This window comes from Callithrix jacchus, chromosome 4 (assembly GCF_049354715.1).
Source record: "Callithrix jacchus isolate 240 chromosome 4, calJac240_pri, whole genome shotgun sequence".
In the NCBI taxonomy this organism is placed as follows: domain Eukaryota; kingdom Metazoa; phylum Chordata; class Mammalia; order Primates; family Cebidae; genus Callithrix; species Callithrix jacchus.
The window spans coordinates 155,332,954-155,353,497 of NC_133505.1; the positions used below are offsets into that span (position 1 = coordinate 155,332,954).

Consider the following 20,544-nt stretch of genomic DNA (forward strand, 5'->3'; position numbering starts at 1 on the left):
TCCGTGCCATGTAGATTCCATCTCATGAGGGTAATTTGCTGTGACTCTCCTGTCCAGTGAGGAGCTTAGGGGTAACAACCAGAGAATTTCTTACTGGGCCCTGCTCTGGTCCTGACATAGGTTGTGGCTCAAAGCTTCCTCTCTCTGAGCCTTCGTTTCCTAATCTGCTATGCCTTCAGTACCTTTCTGCTTCATTGAGTGGGAAATCTGTCTCTACCCTTGTTCTTCCTATACAGGTGGTCAAACAGTGAGCACCACCGATTCCTCAACCAGCAACCGGGAAAGCGTCAAGTCGGAAGATGGGGATGACGAAGAGCTGCCTTACCGAGGCCCATTCTGTGGGCGTGCCAGGGTGCATACCGACTTCACCCCAAGTCCCTATGACACAGACTCGCTCAAGCTCAAGGTATCTCTCTTGCTGGCCTCAGAGCAGCTGATGGGTTCTTCTGTTTCTCTAGGAGGCTTTCTTTTCTTCTTCCTGTTGGATGCTGGGCTGCTGGGTACAGACTGCACAGTATCTTGGCTCCCGTGCTCACTGGTCTCCTCTGCAGTGAAAAACACAACAGGAACCTGCCAGCCCGCGAGGCAGAGGGTCTTCTGTTAGTCCCTGGGCCATCAGTTCACCCCTTCGACCCTGTCCTCTGCCTCAGCTTCCCTTTAGCATTTCCGTTGCACACCCTCCCTCTCCCTGCCCCGGCTCCTGCCCCACACACCTGGTTTCTGTGTTTTCTCCATCTGAAGAGAGATCTCTGCCTTCTGTGTGCGCAGAGATACATTTATGGGACAGATGAGGTTCCACAAAGTGTGTGCAGCGATAGCAGAGCAGGGATCACCTGGTTAGGACTGGTGGGGAGTGCCTTCTCCAAGAAGTGGGAGAACTCTGAGGAGGGAAGGTGTTTAGAGTGCTGGGTGGGCATCCTGGCTGAGAGCACTAGGGGTACCCCAGGCACCTCTGGTCCTGCAGGACAGGAGGGTGGAGGGGCTGTGACCGGGGCCTGCATGGGATTCTGTACAGTCAGAGATACCTGTCTGGCCTCTGCCGAGCTCACAGTCACATCCTATGTGGGTCACTCAGAAGGGTGACTTGTAGGACCCCGATTCTGGCCTTTGTGGCATCTTCGCTTCTGTGTAACTTGTGTATCTGCCAGATTCATGGTTTGTACGTTCATGGAATGTACCTAATGGAAAGATCTTTGCTCCCTGGGCCACAGAAAGGAGATATCATTGATATAATCAGCAAGCCACCCATGGGGACCTGGATGGGCCTGCTGAACAACAAAGTCGGCACGTTCAAGTTCATCTACGTGGACGTGCTCAGTGAGGATGAGGAGAAACCCAAGCGCCCCACCAGGAGGCGGCGGAAAGGAAGACCACCCCAGCCCAAGTCTGTGGAGGATCTCCTGGATCGGATTAACCTGAAAGTCAGTCGCTTCTGATTCTTGCCACATGCTACTCCCTCATTGCCTTTTTCTCTCCTACACTAAGCAAATGAGGGCATTTTTAGGGTAGGGTTGGTGCTGATCTGTGTGGTCCAATAAGGGTGGCCCGTTACTATGATGAGCATCTGTTATTCTACAGAAAAAGTGACCGGTTTTCTAACACTGCCTTTGACCTCGGCTGTGGGTGATAGCATAAGCCCTGGGTCAAACCTTCCTGCTAGAAGGGCTCTAGGAAGAAACCCCTGGCACCTTGCCCACAGGTAGCTCCACAGGGTCTGCAGAGAAACTCTGCTCCCACCTCTCTCCCACCATCACTGCCAGCATCTAGTAGCGCCAGTCTGCAATGAGAGACTGTGTTTCCCCTTTGCAAAACTCTTGATCCTGAGGAATTAAAAGCTGGATTTTAATAGCTCTGTAAATGAAGGAGGAGTCTCCTTTGTTGTGGGCTCTGTGGAGGTACAGGAATTAGCTCTTGTCAAGGGTACAATTATAACACAAGCCGCGGAATTCATCACAGCCTACGATGTACATCTTCCTAACCCATGATTAACAAAACACCCTACTTGCCTGCTGAGCTGGAGGACTGGGACGTACAGGATCCATTGCAAATGATACTTACTAATCTTTTGATTAGTATAGCAATGACTATGGGAAAAGCTCGCGGGGGTGGCAGGCTAGTTGTTGGCGGTGTTATCGTGTGGCTGGGCTGGCTGACTCCCTTCTGTCTTCCTTCTCCCTCTCACAGGAGCATATGCCCACTTTCCTGTTCAATGGATATGAAGATTTGGACACTTTTAAGCTGCTGGAGGAGGAAGACTTGGATGAGTTAAATATCAGGGACCCAGAACACAGAGCTGTTCTCTTGACAGCGGTGGAGCTGTTACAGGAATATGACAGTAAGTCCCTGTACACATAGAGATGTTCCCTGTGAGGTCCGCCACAGCAGGCTCTGCGTACGCTGCCAGCGTGTGCTAGGTCCCTAGAGTCACTTACTCTGTCCTGTTCTTTCCAAAGCCAAGGTCAAACAGCACAAAGCCATGAATTCCCAGTGCAGATGTGGGAACAAAAGAAAGCCTCCTGTGCCGCCGCTACCTTTCTGGGCATATTTCTAGATGATAGTTCAAGATGATCCTGCACCAAGTGTCTGCAACAATGGAATGACAGTTTTCCCAAGAAATGGGTAGACTCCCCTGTAGGTACTATTGAGATGTGGAGCCCCCTGCAGGCCATTAGGACAGTTGAACACAAAAGTGACTGACCAGCTGGAAGTTTTTGGCCCAGCTAAGGGGTGATTACTTCTCAGAGCACACGAGGAATTGTGTTCTGATTGCATAGACTGGTTGGTGAATACATGAAATTCGTCAGCTTTCATTAAACGTCTCTCTGCAGTGAATATGTAGAGCACAGAATTCCATATTGATTGGCCTGCAAATTCCCAACCTAAATGATAGCTTATTTTTACAGCCTGTGAACAGAATTATCAGTGAGCTCACAGCTTTTATGAAGTCTATTCGAATATACCATATCCTTTGCTCCATTAACTCAGTCTTATCTTGCTCTGTATTTTTCAATCTGACATCAAAAATATCCCTGAAATCATTCATCTTAAAGGAGTATCCTTTCCATTTACTGAATTTAAATGCGTTTTCCTTCAAGGACTCTGCTTCAGAGATATCAGTAGCTAATAGCATTTCTCTTGCTAAAAGACACACCAAAACCATGGTTAATGGTGGAAAAAAGAATTATACATTACTGAAATGTATCAGGCCTGAGAGACAATGGAAGCAAGTGTCCTTAGGTTAAATTCACTTCTGCTAAATAGACAGTCCCTCTAAATTGACTGATAAGATAGAGAAACACACACCATCAAACAGAGGTCTGAGCCTAAGATAAATAGGCTGCCTTCAGGGATAGATTTGGAGGGAATTGTGATTCACAGTTAATATCACTTTATAACCAGGTCTTTTTTAGTATTTGAGTCCCCTGGGAGACACGTTGTGGTCTGTGGCCAGTAAAGAGCCTGCACAGTGACTGGCATACCCTACCAGCTCGATTAGTATGAATTAATATGAAATAATCTGTTGTCGGTATAGCTCACTTGCTCTTCCTCATTCACTAAGAGCAGCTGGTGTATATAGACTCTCTGTTACATGTCCTTTATCATCCACAGAATAGGAGGAGAATAGCTAAGTCCTGAGTGTAAGGCAGAGACCTGTGCTTAGACTGTTCCATGCCACATTGGTTCAGAACCATCATCCCTCCTGGAATCACATCCTGAGTGTTTTGTACCAAGGGGCATTTTGGAGGAGGGTATCTTATCCATCAGGTGACTAACCTGGAAAATGAAGAAGACCCCTTTGCCTCTCCAAACATTCCATTTTGCATCTATGCTGCTCTGTTGTTGAGAATTTCCCGGATATATAAAGTTGTACTTTTATTGGTTCTAAAACAAAGGCTTCAAGGTTCCAGAGGTACCAATTAGTGCGAAGAGTCAGGGTCCAGACTTTTCCTAGAGCTATAGGATTTTACATCCGATACAGTTAAAGTCATCATGGCTAAGAAGTAGTGCCTCTGCTGATAACTTAGAGAAACATGATAGGTTTCCGTCAAACTGAATGTCTATACGCTGGAGAGATACAGAGGTATGTTGAGATCTTTGAAGATATGCAGGGATCTTGAAAGTTTTCTAGATTAGCCATCGCTGAGAGCAAAAAGTACATCTCCAGCACTGCTTGGAAGTCAATCTCATCCAGCCTCCCTCAAAGCATGAGAAAATGCCAGCCTTCACATAGGGTTCCATTGGGAAAAGGCTAATTGTCTCCTTACACCAACCTCAGACCTACTATCTTAGGTCTGGCAAATGAACGCATCTTACAAATTGCTAAAACAGTTTTTACTTGTGGTAAAATACAGATGATCTAGAATTTGCTGTCTTAACTATTTCCAAGTATAAACAATAACTTTTATAAGAATTTTAATTAGGCATTATTTCAAACATGCAGAAAAGTAAAAGTACAAAGGAAAAGAAAACAAACATGTATGTACATGCTAAAGTTAATATTTTGCCGTATTTCCTTTAGTTCTTACATTTTAAGAAATATGGTGTAAGCCCATGGGAAGTCCTGCTTTCAAAGAATCCCATTCCCTTCCCTTCTTTCCCAAGGGAACTGCTCCCTGGGCAATGATATGTGCCCTTGGGTACCACTAACTTTTGATGTTGGAATAGCTCATAGGTATCTTAGCATATCTGTGTGTGTGTGTGTGTGTGTGTGTGTGTGTGTGTGTGTGTGTGTGTTTAGTGAAGCTGGAGGCAGAGAGAGCTTAGTCCAAGCAGAGTTTCCCTTCAGGTCATGCTCAAATGGGATTTCAGCCTCACAACCCAGCACTTTGCTGTGGTTTGACTGTGAGAATTTTCGGGGTTCTAGCTCATCTTCTTTCTTATCTTTTGCACCTTGGCACCGATGCTAACAAGTGTGGGAAAAGGTGATGGTCTTGATTCTGCACTACAGAGAAGAAGCACCACACCTCTTTTTTGCTTTTCCCCAGTGAGGACAGTGATTCTAGCTCCCTGCCTTATGAGCGTATAAATAGAACTGTGGTTTTTAGGTGACAGAATGGATCCCCTCCCTCTCCAAAATAATTTCGGGTATCCTGCTGTGTCTGATGAGGCTGGGATCCCCAAAGATACAGGCACAGCATGCATTTTCCTGCTGCAGCAGGAGCAGGTCTTCTGTGTTACTCCCACCGGCCAGCACTCTGGAGTCTGTTTTGGCCACTGTGGTGCACTCAACTGTGTCACCAGGGACAGAGTACACCAACTCCTCTCCCTGGGTTGTAATGGATAGTGCAAAGCCCTCATTTTATAAGTATCATTTTCCTAAATAACATGCTAGGCTAGAACAAAGGCTACTGCAAAGCCACAGGCTCTTCCACACAATGAGGACACTGCTCTAGAATGTTCCACTTTTAGGTGGTCGGAGGGACAGTATTTGCTCTTGTGCTTCCAAGTAGTTAATTTTTCATTAGACATTTTAAAAGTAGCACTCATAACGGGATTCGAATTGAGGGACTTACTCTGCCGTGATCTCTGCTGTAGCTGGGGCTGTGAAATGCTTTCCTCGTGAGAAATGCAAACAGGAAGTGGTGAGTGGACAGCAGAGCCTTCTGCCTCCTTGCATTTTTATTTTGATGACCTGAGAAAAGGCATCACATTTCTGGTGTATTGATTTCTTTTTCCTTTGTGTGTGTGGTTGGAATGGGGGATGAAAAAAAAGGAAAATAAAGCCATTCATCATTGCAACTAGCTATTTTATGTAGAAAATGTTTTCTTGGTTTCTGTTTTATGTGACCAAGCCCTTATCCTGCATAATAATGCAAAGATGTTCTGCGTGTAACCTCTGTGTCCCATGTAAGACCACACGTGCCCTTTCTGCAACATGCCGGGTGAAGCTGTTGGGGTGTTGAAGGCCCTCGTGGCTTTCCACATGATTGCCTTTGGGCAGATTCACTCAACAGAGGTGTCTGATGCTGCTCTTGATTTTTTTTTCCTCTCCAGTTTTGTTGAGGTACAACTGACAAATAATGATGCTTCCTTCTCTTTAAAAGCCTTCCTCCTCAGAATGAGGTCTTCCTCTCTTTTTCTTTATTTGTTTATTTCAATAGCTTTTGGGGTATAAGTGATTTGGGTTACATGGATGAATTATGTGGCGGTGAATTCTGAGATTCTAATGCACCCATCACCCGAGTAGTGTACGTTGTACCTAATGTGTCATTTTTTTAATCCCCAGACTCCCCCTACCTCGCCCGTCTGAGTCTTTAACGTCCATTGTATCACTTTGTATGCCTTTGCCTGCTCACAGCTTAGCTCCTACTTACAAGTCGGACCAGAGGATTTTGACTTTCCACTCCTGTGTCACTTCACTTAGAATGATGGCCTCCAGCTCCATCCGAATTGCTGCAAAGACATTATTTCATTCCTTTTCATAGCCAAGTAGTATTCCATGGTGTATAGGTACTGCATTTTCTTTATCCACTCAGAATAAGGATGTCCAGCTTTCAGTCATCCATTTATCTGTACCAGCAACCATGCGTCTGTTACTCAGCTTCAAAATTTGAAAGTTTCCTAAGCTTTCCCCCTCTTTTACTTATAGGCAGGAGATAGAAATGTGCTGGCACAAGACGAAGGGAGAAGCAGAAAAGAAAGAACCACCCTTAACTCATCCCAAACAACAAAAGCAAAAGAAGATTTGCCCCTGGCCTCTCTTTAGTTTTGGGGTTTGCCAGTCTTAACGCTTGCTGAGCTAATACAGGCACCCTCAGCGTGTGTCCCTGAGGGCTAGGAAGGCTCCTAAATGCTAATAAAATTTTTTATTTCATCTGACACTTTAATACTAGCTTCCAAATTTGGAAAGTTGGCGACATAAATATCTTGAAGCACAAGTCTTAACAGATCTCCGAAAAACGTATGACCCAATCTCACCTTGTAAATAGGACATTTATTCTCTCTTTGCTTCTCCTTGATGGCGCCATCACTCAGAAGGGACTGCGAGCCCCACTGTGAAAACTACCCTCTGCCTTTCTCTTTTCCTCATGGCCCTGAGGCCAGGGTCAGCCTCTGTTCCGGTAACTTAAAAGGCATCACCGTATTCCAACTGTGTGCTCTCTCCAAACTTACCTTCGTGTGATTAATACTTTATTGGAAGAAAAGCTGTGATCATCACACTAGTTCATTTTGATCTCATCTGTTTTAAGATAAATTGTTCTCTTCTAAAAGCTCAGTGCAGTAACCGAGGATAAAGTCGAGATCTGCTGACTCTGAACCCTCTGCTTTTCACGCCCCTTGTTGATTTCGTGCTGGGTTCTCTCCTCTAGGTAACAGCGACCAGTCAGGATCCCAGGAGAAGCTGCTGGTTGACAGCCAGGGCCTGAGTGGATGCTCCCCGCGAGACTCAGGATGCTACGAAAGCAGTGAGAATCTGGAAAACGGTAATGTCAGCATGGGTCGCTGGGAACCTGCTTTGACTTGATTTCAAAGCACAGTTTCTGCAAAAGGACGATTGTATTCCCATCATGAACTCAGTAACCATCTTTTTCTTTCTGACCTCTACAGAATTCTAGTCCATAGTTAGCCTCCCTTTTTATTCTCCTGGCTGCTGGGTGAGGTTAATAAATTCGGTGTAAAATACCTGCAGCTGTAAAACCTAAATTGTGTGTCTCCTATGCCCTTTTCTTTATGCAGTAAAAACCAACATTTGAGCACTGGGAACTATTAGGTCCATAGGAAAACAATTTACCGGGTAGACCATCCATCAAGGTCACACCAGCAGCAGTGTCTTAAATGCCTCAGCTGCATGGCCTGAATGTCGAGGCAGTTGCTTCAGGAGAGAAGGATTGTCCCGTTTGTGGCCTCTCTGTACAGCCAGTCGGGAAGTAGTCAATATGAAATTTCAGAAAACGTACTTGTCTCAAACAGAAGAGGAGTCTTAAGTGGCATGGGCTCAGGTGGGCTAAACATTATCATGGATGCCTCTGTGGCTTCCTGTTGTGACCCCAGAATTCAGATTGTAGCAAGACGAGAAACAGTAGAAAGAGGTTCACGCTGCCGCAGTGACCTAAATCTCTGTCAAACTCCTGAAGGCCGTCGTATAAAATGCCCAGGCTTGATAGTTTTTAGCAGCCATTGGAGCCCTATCTAATCGCCCATTTGGTAAGAGATTTACTGAGCACCTACTAAGCAAACTTTTTTAAACAACAGGTTGTACTTTATTAGTGGGTTGTGAAAGCAATTGAGTAGGTCATGGACAGCAGTTTTGTAAGACAAAATAGAGTAGAGAACATCCCCCAGGATAACGGTTAGTATTGCTGGTACTGCTACTTATAATCCTTATTGGAGTTATGTCTGTTTGTGTGTTTGCGCTTGTGTGCATGCATGTGTGTCTCCGTGGAGGACATGTTGAATGTAAAATTTGTTTCTTACTGGGGATCATGGGAAAAAATAGTTTGAGAACTATTGTAGGCACCAAAACCAGGGCTAAGGAAAGGAAAGAGGGTGTCCAGGGTGCAAACCCTAAGCAGGTGCTCACTCTCGGGTACCAGCCCCGTGCTCGCATGACTCCAGGCATTCACCTCCTTAGAGTTCATCCTCTGGGCACCTTGTTTGCCTCACTCTAATTCCAATTCTAATCAGCATCTTGGGGATCCGTGATGCCCTGCCATTCAAGGTGTTCTATCAACTCGAGAAGATGGTAGTTCTCCCCAAACTGTAATATTCGGGTAGCCTCAGTCAAGACAGTGTGCAAAACCCAGCTAGTATCCCGGTATATCCTCAGTTTTACTAAACATCACAATCCTTAGGTAGCTTATGTAGGGTCTGAAGCATTTTTTTTTCTGTTAATAACCTTTTCATAAACAAAAGTTTTCAGGAAACTAATTCCCCCAACTGTTGGTGATTGGTAAGGATCTCACAGATGTTACTGGCAGAGTTTTTCATGCCTAAATGAATTCAGGGGTAGCCGCTGAAGAACTTGATTGCTAGGAACCATACTTTGAACTCAAAATAAATGCAGGGATCTTTCTAATATAACGCAGAATGCTGAAATGGAACTTAGACGTATAGTTTTATATTGGGAGTTAAGGGAAAAGAAAGTCACATTTCTAAAATTTATGCTAAAGAGGTTTTAATAATTTGCCACTTCAATTACTTTTAAGTTTTGATGAGATTTTTTTTTTTTTTCTGAAGAGGCATTTCTTCATTTATTTGTAGTGATTTTTCCAATAATGAAGAGTGGTACCGTGGTCAGTTTCTTCAGTAGTAACACTAGGCTGATGATCTTTATGTGACAACAATAATATCCTACAAAGTTGAGCCATGACGCCCTGCCATTCAAGGTGTTCTGTCAACTTGGGAAGATGGTAGCTCTCCTCAAACTATAATATTCAGGTCGCCTCAGTCAAGATAGTATGTAAAACTCACATAGTATCCCGGTGCATCCTCAGTTTCAGTAAACATCAGAATCCTTGTGTAGCTCGTGCGGGTTCTGAAGAATTTTTTTTCAACATGCCTAGCATGCTGGTGTTTGTCAGTGTGGAAAATACAGGTGGACAGGGTCAAAGCACACAACAAACATGTTATTAACCAAAAATGTAACAAGGGACAGTTAATCTCTGTGTGTGTGTGTGTGTGAAGTACTGATGCGAGCAAAGCGTTCAGTACATTGCCTGGTCCATGCATTGGAAGTTTTTGGCAAACTTATCCAGCAGCAGCAGTTTAATATCAATTACCAGTCAGCAGATAAGTAGAAGTAGATTATGTCTGGTTGATAGTTCAGTTATCAGTCTGACAGTTTTAACCAAGGGTGTTGCTTTGCTGGAATCCAAAACTTTCTCAGCATTTTGTAGATTTTCTTTGGCAAAGTACTTACATATGTTTACTTGTCTGTGTCCAGGTTCATTGGTTGTTTCTAGGATACATTTGTTAGAAGGAGGGGCTTCAAGGAAGGTGGGATTGGAGTATTCACTGTCACTCTGAAGGGGTACCATTTATAGAACCTGTTCTGGAATTCAGTGCAGCTCTCCTTTTCAATCATGCCCTTGAAAAACTGTACTCACCCAACAAACCTCATCAATATGGGCTATGGATGGGCAACCACTTTTCATATCGATTGCAGCTGGGCACAGACTTAAGCCAAGATTTATTTCCCTGCTTGACACAGCATATTTCTCTCCCATGTCACCCAATTAATTTCAGTCTTCATGATTTCTTTAATAAGACTAAGGATTCTTTCTAAAAATAAAAATGGAACCAAAATAACCCTCTATCACCCAGTGTCATAAATGGTGATTGTATGTCTTTGGTGTAATTGAACAATAGGATATGGAAGTTTGAGATTTCAATTATGTTAGCACCCCTTTATGCATCCATTTGATTGATTTGCTTTTAAGATGTGATTGTAAAATATTCCCTTGTCTCACAGGCAAGACTCGGAAAGCGAGCCTCCTATCTGCCAAGTCATCCACCGAGCCCAACTTAAAGGCTTTCAGCAGAAACCAGTTGGGCAACTATCCAACGTTGCCTTTAATGAAATCAGGGGATGCACTGAAGCAGGGACAGGAGGAGGGCAGGCTGGGCAGTGGCCTCACCTCAGATACATCCAAGAGCTGTGACCCACCTGGTGTGACTGGTTTGAATAAAAACCGAAGAAGCCTCCCAGTTTCCATCTGCCGGAGCTGTGAGACCCTGGAGGGCCCCCAGACCGTGGACACCTGGCCCCGATCCCATTCCCTGGATGATCTTCAAGCAGAGCCTGGCACTGAGCAAGACATGCCTACCGAGGTGACAGAACCGCCCCCTCAGATCGTACCCGAAGTGCCACAGAAGACGAGCACCTCTGTCAAAAAGGCCCAGCCCCCAGAGCGAGACTCTGCTGCCGACAATGCATTGCTACTGACCCAAAGCAAGAGATTTTCTGAACCTCAGAAATTGACAACTAAGAAACTGGAGGGCTCAATCGCAGCCTCTGCTCGTGGCCCGTCACCCCCTCAGTGTTTGCCCAGAAACTATGACGCTCAGCCTTCTGGAGTTAAACATGGTTTAGCAAGGACACCTCTGGAGGGCCACAGAAAAGGACATGAGTTTGAAGGAACACACAATCCCCTGGGCACCAAAGAAGGGGTCGATGCTGAGCAGAGGGTCCCTGAGACAAGAACGCAGCCAAAAATTCCATCACAGCCTCCACCTGTTCCTGCCAAAAAGAGCAGAGAACGCCTTGCTAACGGACTCCACCCTGTCCCCATGGGCCCTACTGGGACCCACCCCAGTCCTGATGCTCCATGCCTGCCTGTGAAAAGGGGCAGCCCTGCCAGCCCCACCAGCCCCAGCGACTGTCCCCCATCACTGGCTCCCAGGCCTCTCTCAGGGCAGGCGCCTGGCAGCCCACCAAGCACAAGGCCACCCCCCTGGCTCTCAGAGCTCCCTGAGAACACAAGCCTCCAGGAGCATGGTGTGAAGCTGGGCCCGGCTTTGACCAGGAAGTTCTCCTGTGCCCGGGGAGTGGATCTGGAAATGCTCACTGAAAACAAGCTGCACGCCGAAGGCATCGATCTCACAGAGGAGCCATATTCTGATAAGGTATCAAAGGCCCTGGGCCCACCACGTTCACAGGCCTTTGTTTGTAGAAGTCAGGTAGCCAGGTGAGATGAGCCCACAGCTGCCCCTGAAGCCAGCCCAGTAACATGGGCAGCTCTGAGAGGGTGGAATGAATGATCCACAGCCAGCAGCTTCTGATGAGGGAGCGCAGGCTCCAGATTAAATGCAAATATAGCCTCTCTGGAGTTTTCTTTCTTTTGCTCTTCTTGTTTCCTTTTAGTTTTTGGCAGCTATACTTCGCAGGGAGAATGATTAATACCAAAACTGGCTCCTGAAAAGGACGGTATAGCGGACAGGGGACACCTGAATCCATGTGTCCACGCCTTACCGGACATGCCTGTGTTCAGATACTGACGCCTCCCATTTCATCTCTCCGTAGGTAAACTGAGGTTAAAAGTAACCTGCGTGAAGACCTCTTAGAGCAATTACTGGGAGGAAATAAAATAAATGTGAACATACTTGGAAAATTATACAACCCTATTCAGATGTGATCATTGGATTATACAGTTATCTGAATGGATAATGGGAAAAAGATAATGTAAATCCCCCGTTGTACCAAAAACATTTAGCTCTATAATGAACAATTATTTCTCATTTAAAAAAATGAGGTCTACCAATAGCAAGTGACTCCGAAGACAAAGCAGTGCTAGCAGATACAGCAGTACTTTACTCCAGGAAATACAGGCCCTGTTACGCTGCATTCCTGAGTCCTTTATTATAAAATTCTCATGACAATGAATACCTTAGAATAAGATCCTCTTCTACCTCCCTGAGCCTCCTTGATAGTTCATGAGTAAATCTCTTTTTTGTTTGTTTGTTTGAGACGGAGTCTCACTCTGTTGCCAGGCTGGAGTATAGTGGTGTGATATCGGCTCACTGCAATCTCTGCCTCCTGGGTTCAAGGGATTCTTCTTCCTCAGCCTCCCCAGTAGCTGGGACTACAGGCACCTGCCATTATGCCCAGCTAGTTTTTGTATTTTTAGTTGAGACAAAGTTTCACCATGTTGGCCAGGATAGTCTGAATCTCTTGACCTCATGATCCACCAGCCTCTGCCCCCTCAAGTGCTGGGATTACAGGCATGGGCCACCGTGCCCAGCCAAGATTTCATGAATAAATCTCTTTAAATAAAAAGTAAAGAGAATGACCTTACAGTAAATGCTGCCTTAGTGAGCAGGCGGTATAACTTGCAGCAGATGACGTGCAAACAGTCGAATATCTGTAAAGTAGAAGTTAGTCCTTCTCTCCTGCAGTTTAGAAGACTAGCTTCAATAACATTAGAGGAATTGTATTTTGCAAAATGATCCGATTGAGTGAGGTGACAGCATTGGCCTGAAAAGCGCAGGGTAATCGTGTTCTGCCTTAACTATGCTTCCAAACATTTCCTAGAGCTCATTAGCACAAGACAAAGATGTAAAAGTATTCCCTCTAAAGCATCCACCCTGACTCACAAAGAAAATATATTCATTTCACATGAATACTTTTGGTTTGGGGGCAGTGGCTTAGTCCTGGAAGCCCAACAGTTTGGGAGGACAAGGCGGGAAGATTACTTGAGCCCAGGAATTTGAGGCTGCGGTGAGCCATGATCACAGTGCTGCACTCAGCCTAAGTGACAGAGTGAGACCCTACGTGATGTTTGGTGTATCTCAGAGAAAGAAAAAAAAAATCCTTATACCCATTGATGCCACATTTCTGTTCTCCCTGGCAGCATGGCCGCTGTGGGATTCCTGAAGCCCTGGTACAGAGATACGCGGAGGACTTGGATCAGCCCGAGAGGGACGTCGCCACCAACATGGACCAGATCCGGGTGAAGCAGTTGCGGAAGCAGCACCGCATGGCGGTGAGCAGCCCACAGTTCCCCAGCTCTGGGAGGCACATTTAGTTACCACGATTAGTGATGAGCATACTCATAGCTGCCGAGTAGGCAAGGCAAGGAGCTTGTGTGGCTGTGGAGAGGAGACCGTGGGGGAGAACGTAGCATGTGGGCCAGCCTAGAAACGTTTACAAATACACTTTCAGAAAGAAAAAGAAAATTATCCATAATCCCAACACTGTGAAACACTTTTTAAAGATTAGTCTAGTGCTAGGCGTGATGGTGCACACCTGTAATCCTAGTTACTCGGGTGGCAGAGCAGGAAGATTGCTTGAGCCCAGAACTTTGATGCCAGCCTGGGCACCATAGTGAGATCCCATCTCTTAAGAAATAAAATCCATCTGAATGACACAAAGTGTCAGTTAGAAGCATAACTTCAAGAGATCTATTATTCAACATGGTGACTCCAATTAATAACAATGTATACTTGAAAATTGCTAGGACAGCAGATTTTAAGTGTTCTCGCCCCAAAAAATAGTATGTGAGGCAATCCATGGGTTAAGTAGCTTGATTTAGCCATTCCGCAACGTGTATCTTTATCAAAACATCACGTTTTACACTATAAATACAATAATTTTTACTTGTCCATTAAAACTCTAATCATTTCTCTATACAGGTATAATAGTAAATGTACAGTTTTGAAACCTGATTGTTTGCTATTATCACATCATAAGTCTGTTTCTTTGTTTCTAAAAAAATTGGTTGATATTATCAATACAGTAGTTTCCCCATATCCATGAGGGATATGGTCCAAGACCTCCAAGTGGATCTCTTGAAAGCCTGGAAATGCCAAACCCTAAATACATTACACACACACTTCTTTTTCCTTTTTCACAATTTCACGGATAGAAGATTTGTTTTCACCGTAGATCTTAGGGACGTCAGCATATAATTTTTTTTCTTTTCTTATTAAGTCAAGAACTTTCACCTTTTTACTTAAAGGAAGCACTTAATGGCTTCTCTTTGCCACGTTCCAGTTGGCCAGCATCACCACTCCTGCACTTTGGGGCCATTATGAGGTCAAATAAGAGTGACTTGAACGTAAGCACCACAGTACTGCGACAGCCGATCTGATGACTCGGGGCCCCTAAGTGACTGAGGGACGTAGTGTAGACGGTGTGGATCCACTGGACAAAGGGATGGTGGCCCCACATGGGACAGAGCTGGATGGTGTGAGATTCCATCACACAACTCAGAATGGCATACAATGTTATACTTATGAATTGTTTTATTTCTGAATTTCCCATTTACTATTTTCAGGCTGTAGAAAGAAAACTGTGGATAAGGGGGATGGCTACTGTATTTCAAAGTATTCTAGTAGGTAAATGTACTCTAGCAGTCAGTCTCATAGTCTAAACATTTAGACTCTCCCAACCTCTTACATCCTTAGGAATAAATCTTTGTAGACTTTCACAGTTAATTTCTGAGGTTGTATTCCTTGAAGAGGGTTTGCTTCATGAAAACTGTGTAAAATCCCAAAGATTTTCTTTCTCCTTAGCAAACCACCTTTCTGAAAGGTGTAGGCTCTTTATATACTCAGTAGTTAGGGTTAAATGTCCATTTTTCTGTTCCAGCCAACCCTGATATTACTGTATTTTAAGTTCTTTATAACTATATTGACTAAATATTTAATTTTCTGGTTGTTAACATAGATTCAAAATACAGTGAAAAGTCTACTTTATAAAAACCCTACCCATTGAGTGTTGCTTTTTTTTTTTTCCTTCGAGTTGGAATTTCACTCTTTTGCACAGGCTGGAGTGCAGTTGTGCGATCTCGGCTCACTGCAACCTCTGCCTGCCAGGTCAAGAGATTCTCCTGCTTCAGCCTCCTGGGCAGCTGACACTACAGGCATGTGCCACCATGCCTGGCTGATTTTTCATATTTTTAGTAGAGATGGGGTTTCACTGTGTTAGCCAGGATGGTCTTGATCTCCTAACCTCGTGATCTGCCCACCTGGGCCTCCCAAAGTGTTGCGATTACAGGCGTGAGCCACCACACCCGGCCTGTGTGTTACTTTTCACATGATCGCCCAGATTCGTCTCTTCAAACTACTTTAGAGCTCTTGTCAAGAGCATATCCACAGTGAAACAAAATATTAGACTATGTAAATGCTTACAGTTTGGAGACTTGGACACATAAGTGGGATTTGATCTCATTCCAAACACCTTGGAGAACCTTGTGGAACACTTCTTTAAGGATTTGCTTCATCTTAGAGAAGAATTTTTCCTGCTAGTCTTGACCTCTGACACTCATTGTATTGTCGCTTTCTGATAACAGTCTAGCAATGCAGTATTTCAGTGCTGCCCCTTTTAGACACACACAAAGCAGCCCTCTGATGACACATGGAGCATTTCTGTCATATTGCTTTCTTAATTTATCCAGATTCCGAGCGGTGGTCTCACGGAAATCTGCCGAAAGCCCGTCTCTCCCGGATGCATTTCGTCTGTGTCGGATTGGCTCATTTCCATCGGCCTGCCCATGTACGCCAGCACCCTCTCCACCGCGGGCTGCAGCGCCCTGAGCCAAGTGCCTTCTCTGTCCCATACTTGCCTTCAGGAGGCCGGCATCACAGAGGAGAGACACATAAGAAAGCTCCTATCTGCAGCCAGACTCTTCAAACTGCCGCCAGGCCCCAAGGCCATGTAGCCAGGCCCAAAATGGGCCTCTCTGGACCAGAGCCACCCTTTCACTGTGCAGATAATGCTGATGCAATTCCTCCATCTCTGGACATGCAGACCAGATCCAGAAGAAAGGCCTGGCATGTGGCCCAATGGCACGAAAACTTGGCATAGGACTGAGGCTCCTCTCCTCCAGAAAAGCCCCCTTCAGGAAATGAGTGCAGTTCTCTTTGACCTCCAAAGACAAGACAAGCACTTACTTTTATTTTCAGAAGACGGAAGAACCAAGATGCCAACTGGCTGCAAATGCTCTGGCTCCAGTCTGTCTCTCTGTACTGGTAGAGGCTGGGAGGCATGGGGGCAGCCTGTTCCATCTCTGATAGTGCCCTTGTCCTTCTGTCTGTCACCCTGCAGGATGCCCAAGGGCCAGACGGGCTCAGCTAGGCCAAAGGAATAGACTCAAGAGTTACTGTACTTCGTTGACCACGCTCATTTATTCAAAAGTTAGAACATCTGGCTGCACCAGAAAAATAAAAGTCCTATTCTTCTTTAGATAAACAAGAAACAGTTTAATAATTGCTTTCTAGCAATCAGCTTTTATTTGCCTTAATATAAGCTTTGAAGCAGTTATCTAACTAGTGTCCACAATCCTGTAACCATAGTTCCACATCTTCAGCCTAGGCTCCCATGTAACCTCTCTGGGATATTTTCAGCAAAACTGGGCTTCTCTAACCATCTCATTGTGACATGGCTTATTTGGTAGAGGTATTCATCAGCCACACGCTTCATGTTGGTTTTGGTTTTTAAGCTAACTACAAATGTACTAAAAAGCTATCTGAAATTCACAAAGATATTGTGTGTGTGTGCGCGTGCGCGTGTGTGCGTCTGTATTCATAGTAACTGCTTTTTGTTTTAACCAGTTTAGTGTCATTACTGTGTGGGTCATTGTGCTGCAGAACTGACTTGGAATCCTGACCATGTCCATCCCAAAATTCAACCCTCAGTTAACAGATCATCTTTGCAAAAGGTCACTGTGAGGTTGCATATTTCAGAAAGATGTTCTTAAAAAGGGAATCATTTAGAAGATGTTTTCTAAAAGTCTTTTCAGTATTGCAACAAATACTATTATTCTTTCTAAATTTAGATCATTCTTTTAATTTAAACAAAGGTTCAATATTGGAGTCAGACAAACCACATTAGCTATATGTTAATTATATACTTTAAATTGTTTTACAACTGATTCCAGCACATTCTATCTTTTTTTTTTTTTTTTTTTTGAGATGGAGTTTTCCTCTTGTGGCCCAGTGCAGTGGTGCGATCTTGGCTCACTGCAACCTCCGCCTCCTGGGTTCAAGTGATTCTCCTCCCTCAGCCTCCCGAGCAGCTAGAATTACAGGCACCCACCACCACGCCCAGCTAATTTTTGTATTATTAGTAGAGACGGGGTTTCACCATGTTGGCCAAGCTGATCCCAAACTCCTGACCTCAGGTGGTCCACCCGCTTCAGCCTCCCAAAGTGCTGGGATTATAGGTGCGAGCCCCAAGGCTAGCCTCTATAATCTGTTAGTCTTGCGTCTGCTTTTCTAGCAAACAGCAAATTTAAACAAGTAAACTATTTAGGTTTCTATTGCTTACAAAATGATTTTCTTTTACATTCTTATGAACACTATTTTAAGCATCAAATGCAATCATTTATAATATAAACACCTTGACCACAAGCCCTTGATTAAAAGTTTTATAATATTTCATCTGCTTATTAAAACAAATTATTTCCCTTGAGTTGGAGGGGAAGTGATTTCATAAATTACAAAGCCATCTTTAGGATATTGCTTATGTCTGGATCCATGTTTCTGAGGAAAAAGACATTCTCAGGTGATGTATTTTTTTCATGAATTAGTGTGCATTTTTCTAAGAAGAAATGCATGTTTCTTTAATAATTTTCGTCCTCTCTAAGATGCCACGTGACGAAGTTGTGGAAACGTAGAATGAAAAGCTAAAGCTGCCAGATTTCTACTGAACTCTTAAAAACAGCTCATGTTCGTCTTCTCGGATTGTGGCCTAGCCTATTTGCAATGTAAGGAAGCTGCAGGGTTCTGTATCGCTAAAGCGTTCAGTGCGTTTCATGTGCTGTGGTGGAGGTGGGTGCTGTAGACAGGCTTCTCTTCCTGCTTTCAGAATAACTTGGCTTGACATTCGAACAGATCCTGTCATGGTTTAAGCTGAGCAGAAAAACCACACACAAGTCGTGTAAGAGGTAACAAAGGAGAGGGAGAAATCTCACGTGAATTTCCAAGTTTTAATTCATTCTCAGTGAAGGATTTTCATGTAAGTGAAAGTCGCAGCAGAAGAGGGAACTTTCTGGAGATTTGGAGAATGCCAAACCATATTTTTATCACTCTTCTTTGGAAATCAATGCCTTTGCATAGAAAATCAAATTCAGGGACCACAAAAATTTTTCAGTGGGAATATGTAGTCTGAGGGGTCTGAGGTTGTTTTTCCTTTATTGTGTTGTTTTAAATATTTTTTAAAATATCTTTAGTGTTTGGTCTTTTTTTTTTCCTCTAAACATTTAATTTGGTCTGAGAAAAGCTGAATGTTTGGGTGTGACGTTTGAGGTGGTTTGGGGCTGCCTGTGGACATTAGTGAACAGGTGGTAGGCTTCAGTGATACCCAGTTTTAATCAGTTGCATTTGGTACAGAATTTTGAGTAATGGTGAAAACTGTTGTCTTTGGAAAGCACAAAAGAAACCTGGAAAGGCAGTTCGGCTCAGGTAGCTACACATAACATTGTGTATCATTTTCACTTCAAAGCTGTCTGGAATGAAATGCAGTCAGCTCCAACGAGTATAATTTACGTACCCAGATAACCAAGATATTGTTTCACGGCCTTGCCTTAGTCAGAGGCCCTTTTCTCTGTCCTGTCCGCCCTCCCCCCCACCCGGTATGGGTGAAATTGGAAATTATTAACCTATTGGAAATCAGTTCCTGACATAGTAAAGCTTGCTTTCATAACTGCAGCAAAACAGATCAACTCACCAAGTCACTGCTGCCACGTGTGTACTGTATTATTTTCAGAAAAAAATATAATAGTCTGAGTCCAAGTTATCTTGATTTAAAATTGATAAAGAAAAGAAACTGTCAAGCAAGTTATATAACAACTAACAACATTGCACTTTCTGTATATGAAATCAATATTTAAATAACTTATTTTTCTCCATTGCTGTTCTTAAAAACATTGTAAGTAGCTGTAATATACCAGTACCAATATGTTCTTGCAATTGCTTCAGCCCAAGAAAGCTGTGTATTGTTTTAAAAATTGTAAAAATTATTGTGATGATTCATTTAGCATAAAGAGAGGTGGACAGAAGGGTTTTCCTATGTATCAAAACATGTCTATAATTATGTCATCTATGTACCTAGAAAACAAGTAAATAAATTTCTTCACTTGAATATGCTTTTTGTGTTGTTTCTTGGGTATTTTAAAGATGAATGGAGTAGAAATGAAAGGGAATTTATACAGCACTCAAATAATGAAATATACTGGGAAAATTGTAGCTGTATGTAATTCCGCCATATCACCCCAAATCACCCTCTGACATCCACCCAGATTCTCTTCACCACTTTATTGCTTTGTTTTCAAATATGCACAGTTGAGTCATATAATGATAGTACCTTAGAACAAGAAGGTATTTTTGGAAGTCATCTTGAGTCTGAGATCATCATTTTCAAATGAAGAATCTGAGTCCACATGGATGATTGACTTGCTCAAGATATACAGTTAAATGACACCACCACCCACATCTTCTACTGAGAAAGAGAAAAAACAAGTCTAGGTCTGGATATTCTAGAAATTAATCAACTTGACAATAACCGGTTTTTAATGGCAGTGTACCACAATTGATACAAAGACACATTGTTTATAGGGAGAAGAGGGTGTTTGTAATAAAAAATTTTGAGAGGTTATATATGCATTTGAGAAACTATTAAAAATCACTCTCTTCTTCCCCCCCAGCCATTTCATTCATTCTTACAGGCAACCTGCTGTAACCAGTGTTGGCCTATCTTTTCAGAGAAACTCTTTTGTATTTATAAATATAATTGCATATGTATTTCTCCATACAGAAATAAGAGCATATTTTTCATGCTCTTCACCCTACTTTAACATTAATATATCTTGAAGGTCCTTCCATGTCAACATTCTCCCACTCCCTTAAAGGCTGCATAGTATTCTATCATGCAGGTCATTTATTTAACCAGTACTTAAAGTGCACCCTTCTGCTGTTATGGAAGAAAAAGCTATCATAGATACTCCTATACCTATATCACCATGCATGTGGAATTGCTGTATTAAAGTTATGTATGTGTTTTATAGTTTGATAGACTAAGGTGGGTTTCATTAAAGGAGCTTAATGGAGGTTTCACTTTTAAGTCATCTTACTCCCAATTCCTCCCATCCATTTTGTGAATGGGGA

The 20,544-nt window shown here is 43.6% G+C and overlaps 1 protein-coding gene across 8 annotated transcripts in view; it reads left to right on the top strand.

The window, feature by feature from the left end:
* Positions 1 to 19,522, top strand: part of SASH1 (SAM and SH3 domain containing 1) — a 361,653-nt gene extending 342,131 nt beyond the window's left edge. For all 8 annotated transcript variants that reach the window (XM_078370272.1, XM_078370275.1, XM_078370277.1 and 5 more), the window contains 7 exons: positions 237 to 406; positions 1,212 to 1,421; positions 2,185 to 2,335; positions 7,311 to 7,424; positions 10,412 to 11,565; positions 13,290 to 13,421; positions 15,837 to 19,522. In XM_078370272.1, coding sequence (XP_078226398.1) covers positions 237 to 406; positions 1,212 to 1,421; positions 2,185 to 2,335; positions 7,311 to 7,424; positions 10,412 to 11,565; positions 13,290 to 13,421; positions 15,837 to 16,100 — 2,195 coding nt within the window. In that variant the 3' untranslated portion in view covers positions 16,101 to 19,522. The remainder of the gene's footprint in view (positions 1 to 236; positions 407 to 1,211; positions 1,422 to 2,184; positions 2,336 to 7,310; positions 7,425 to 10,411; positions 11,566 to 13,289; positions 13,422 to 15,836) is intronic.
* Positions 19,523 to 20,544: the final 1,022 nt, after the last annotated feature.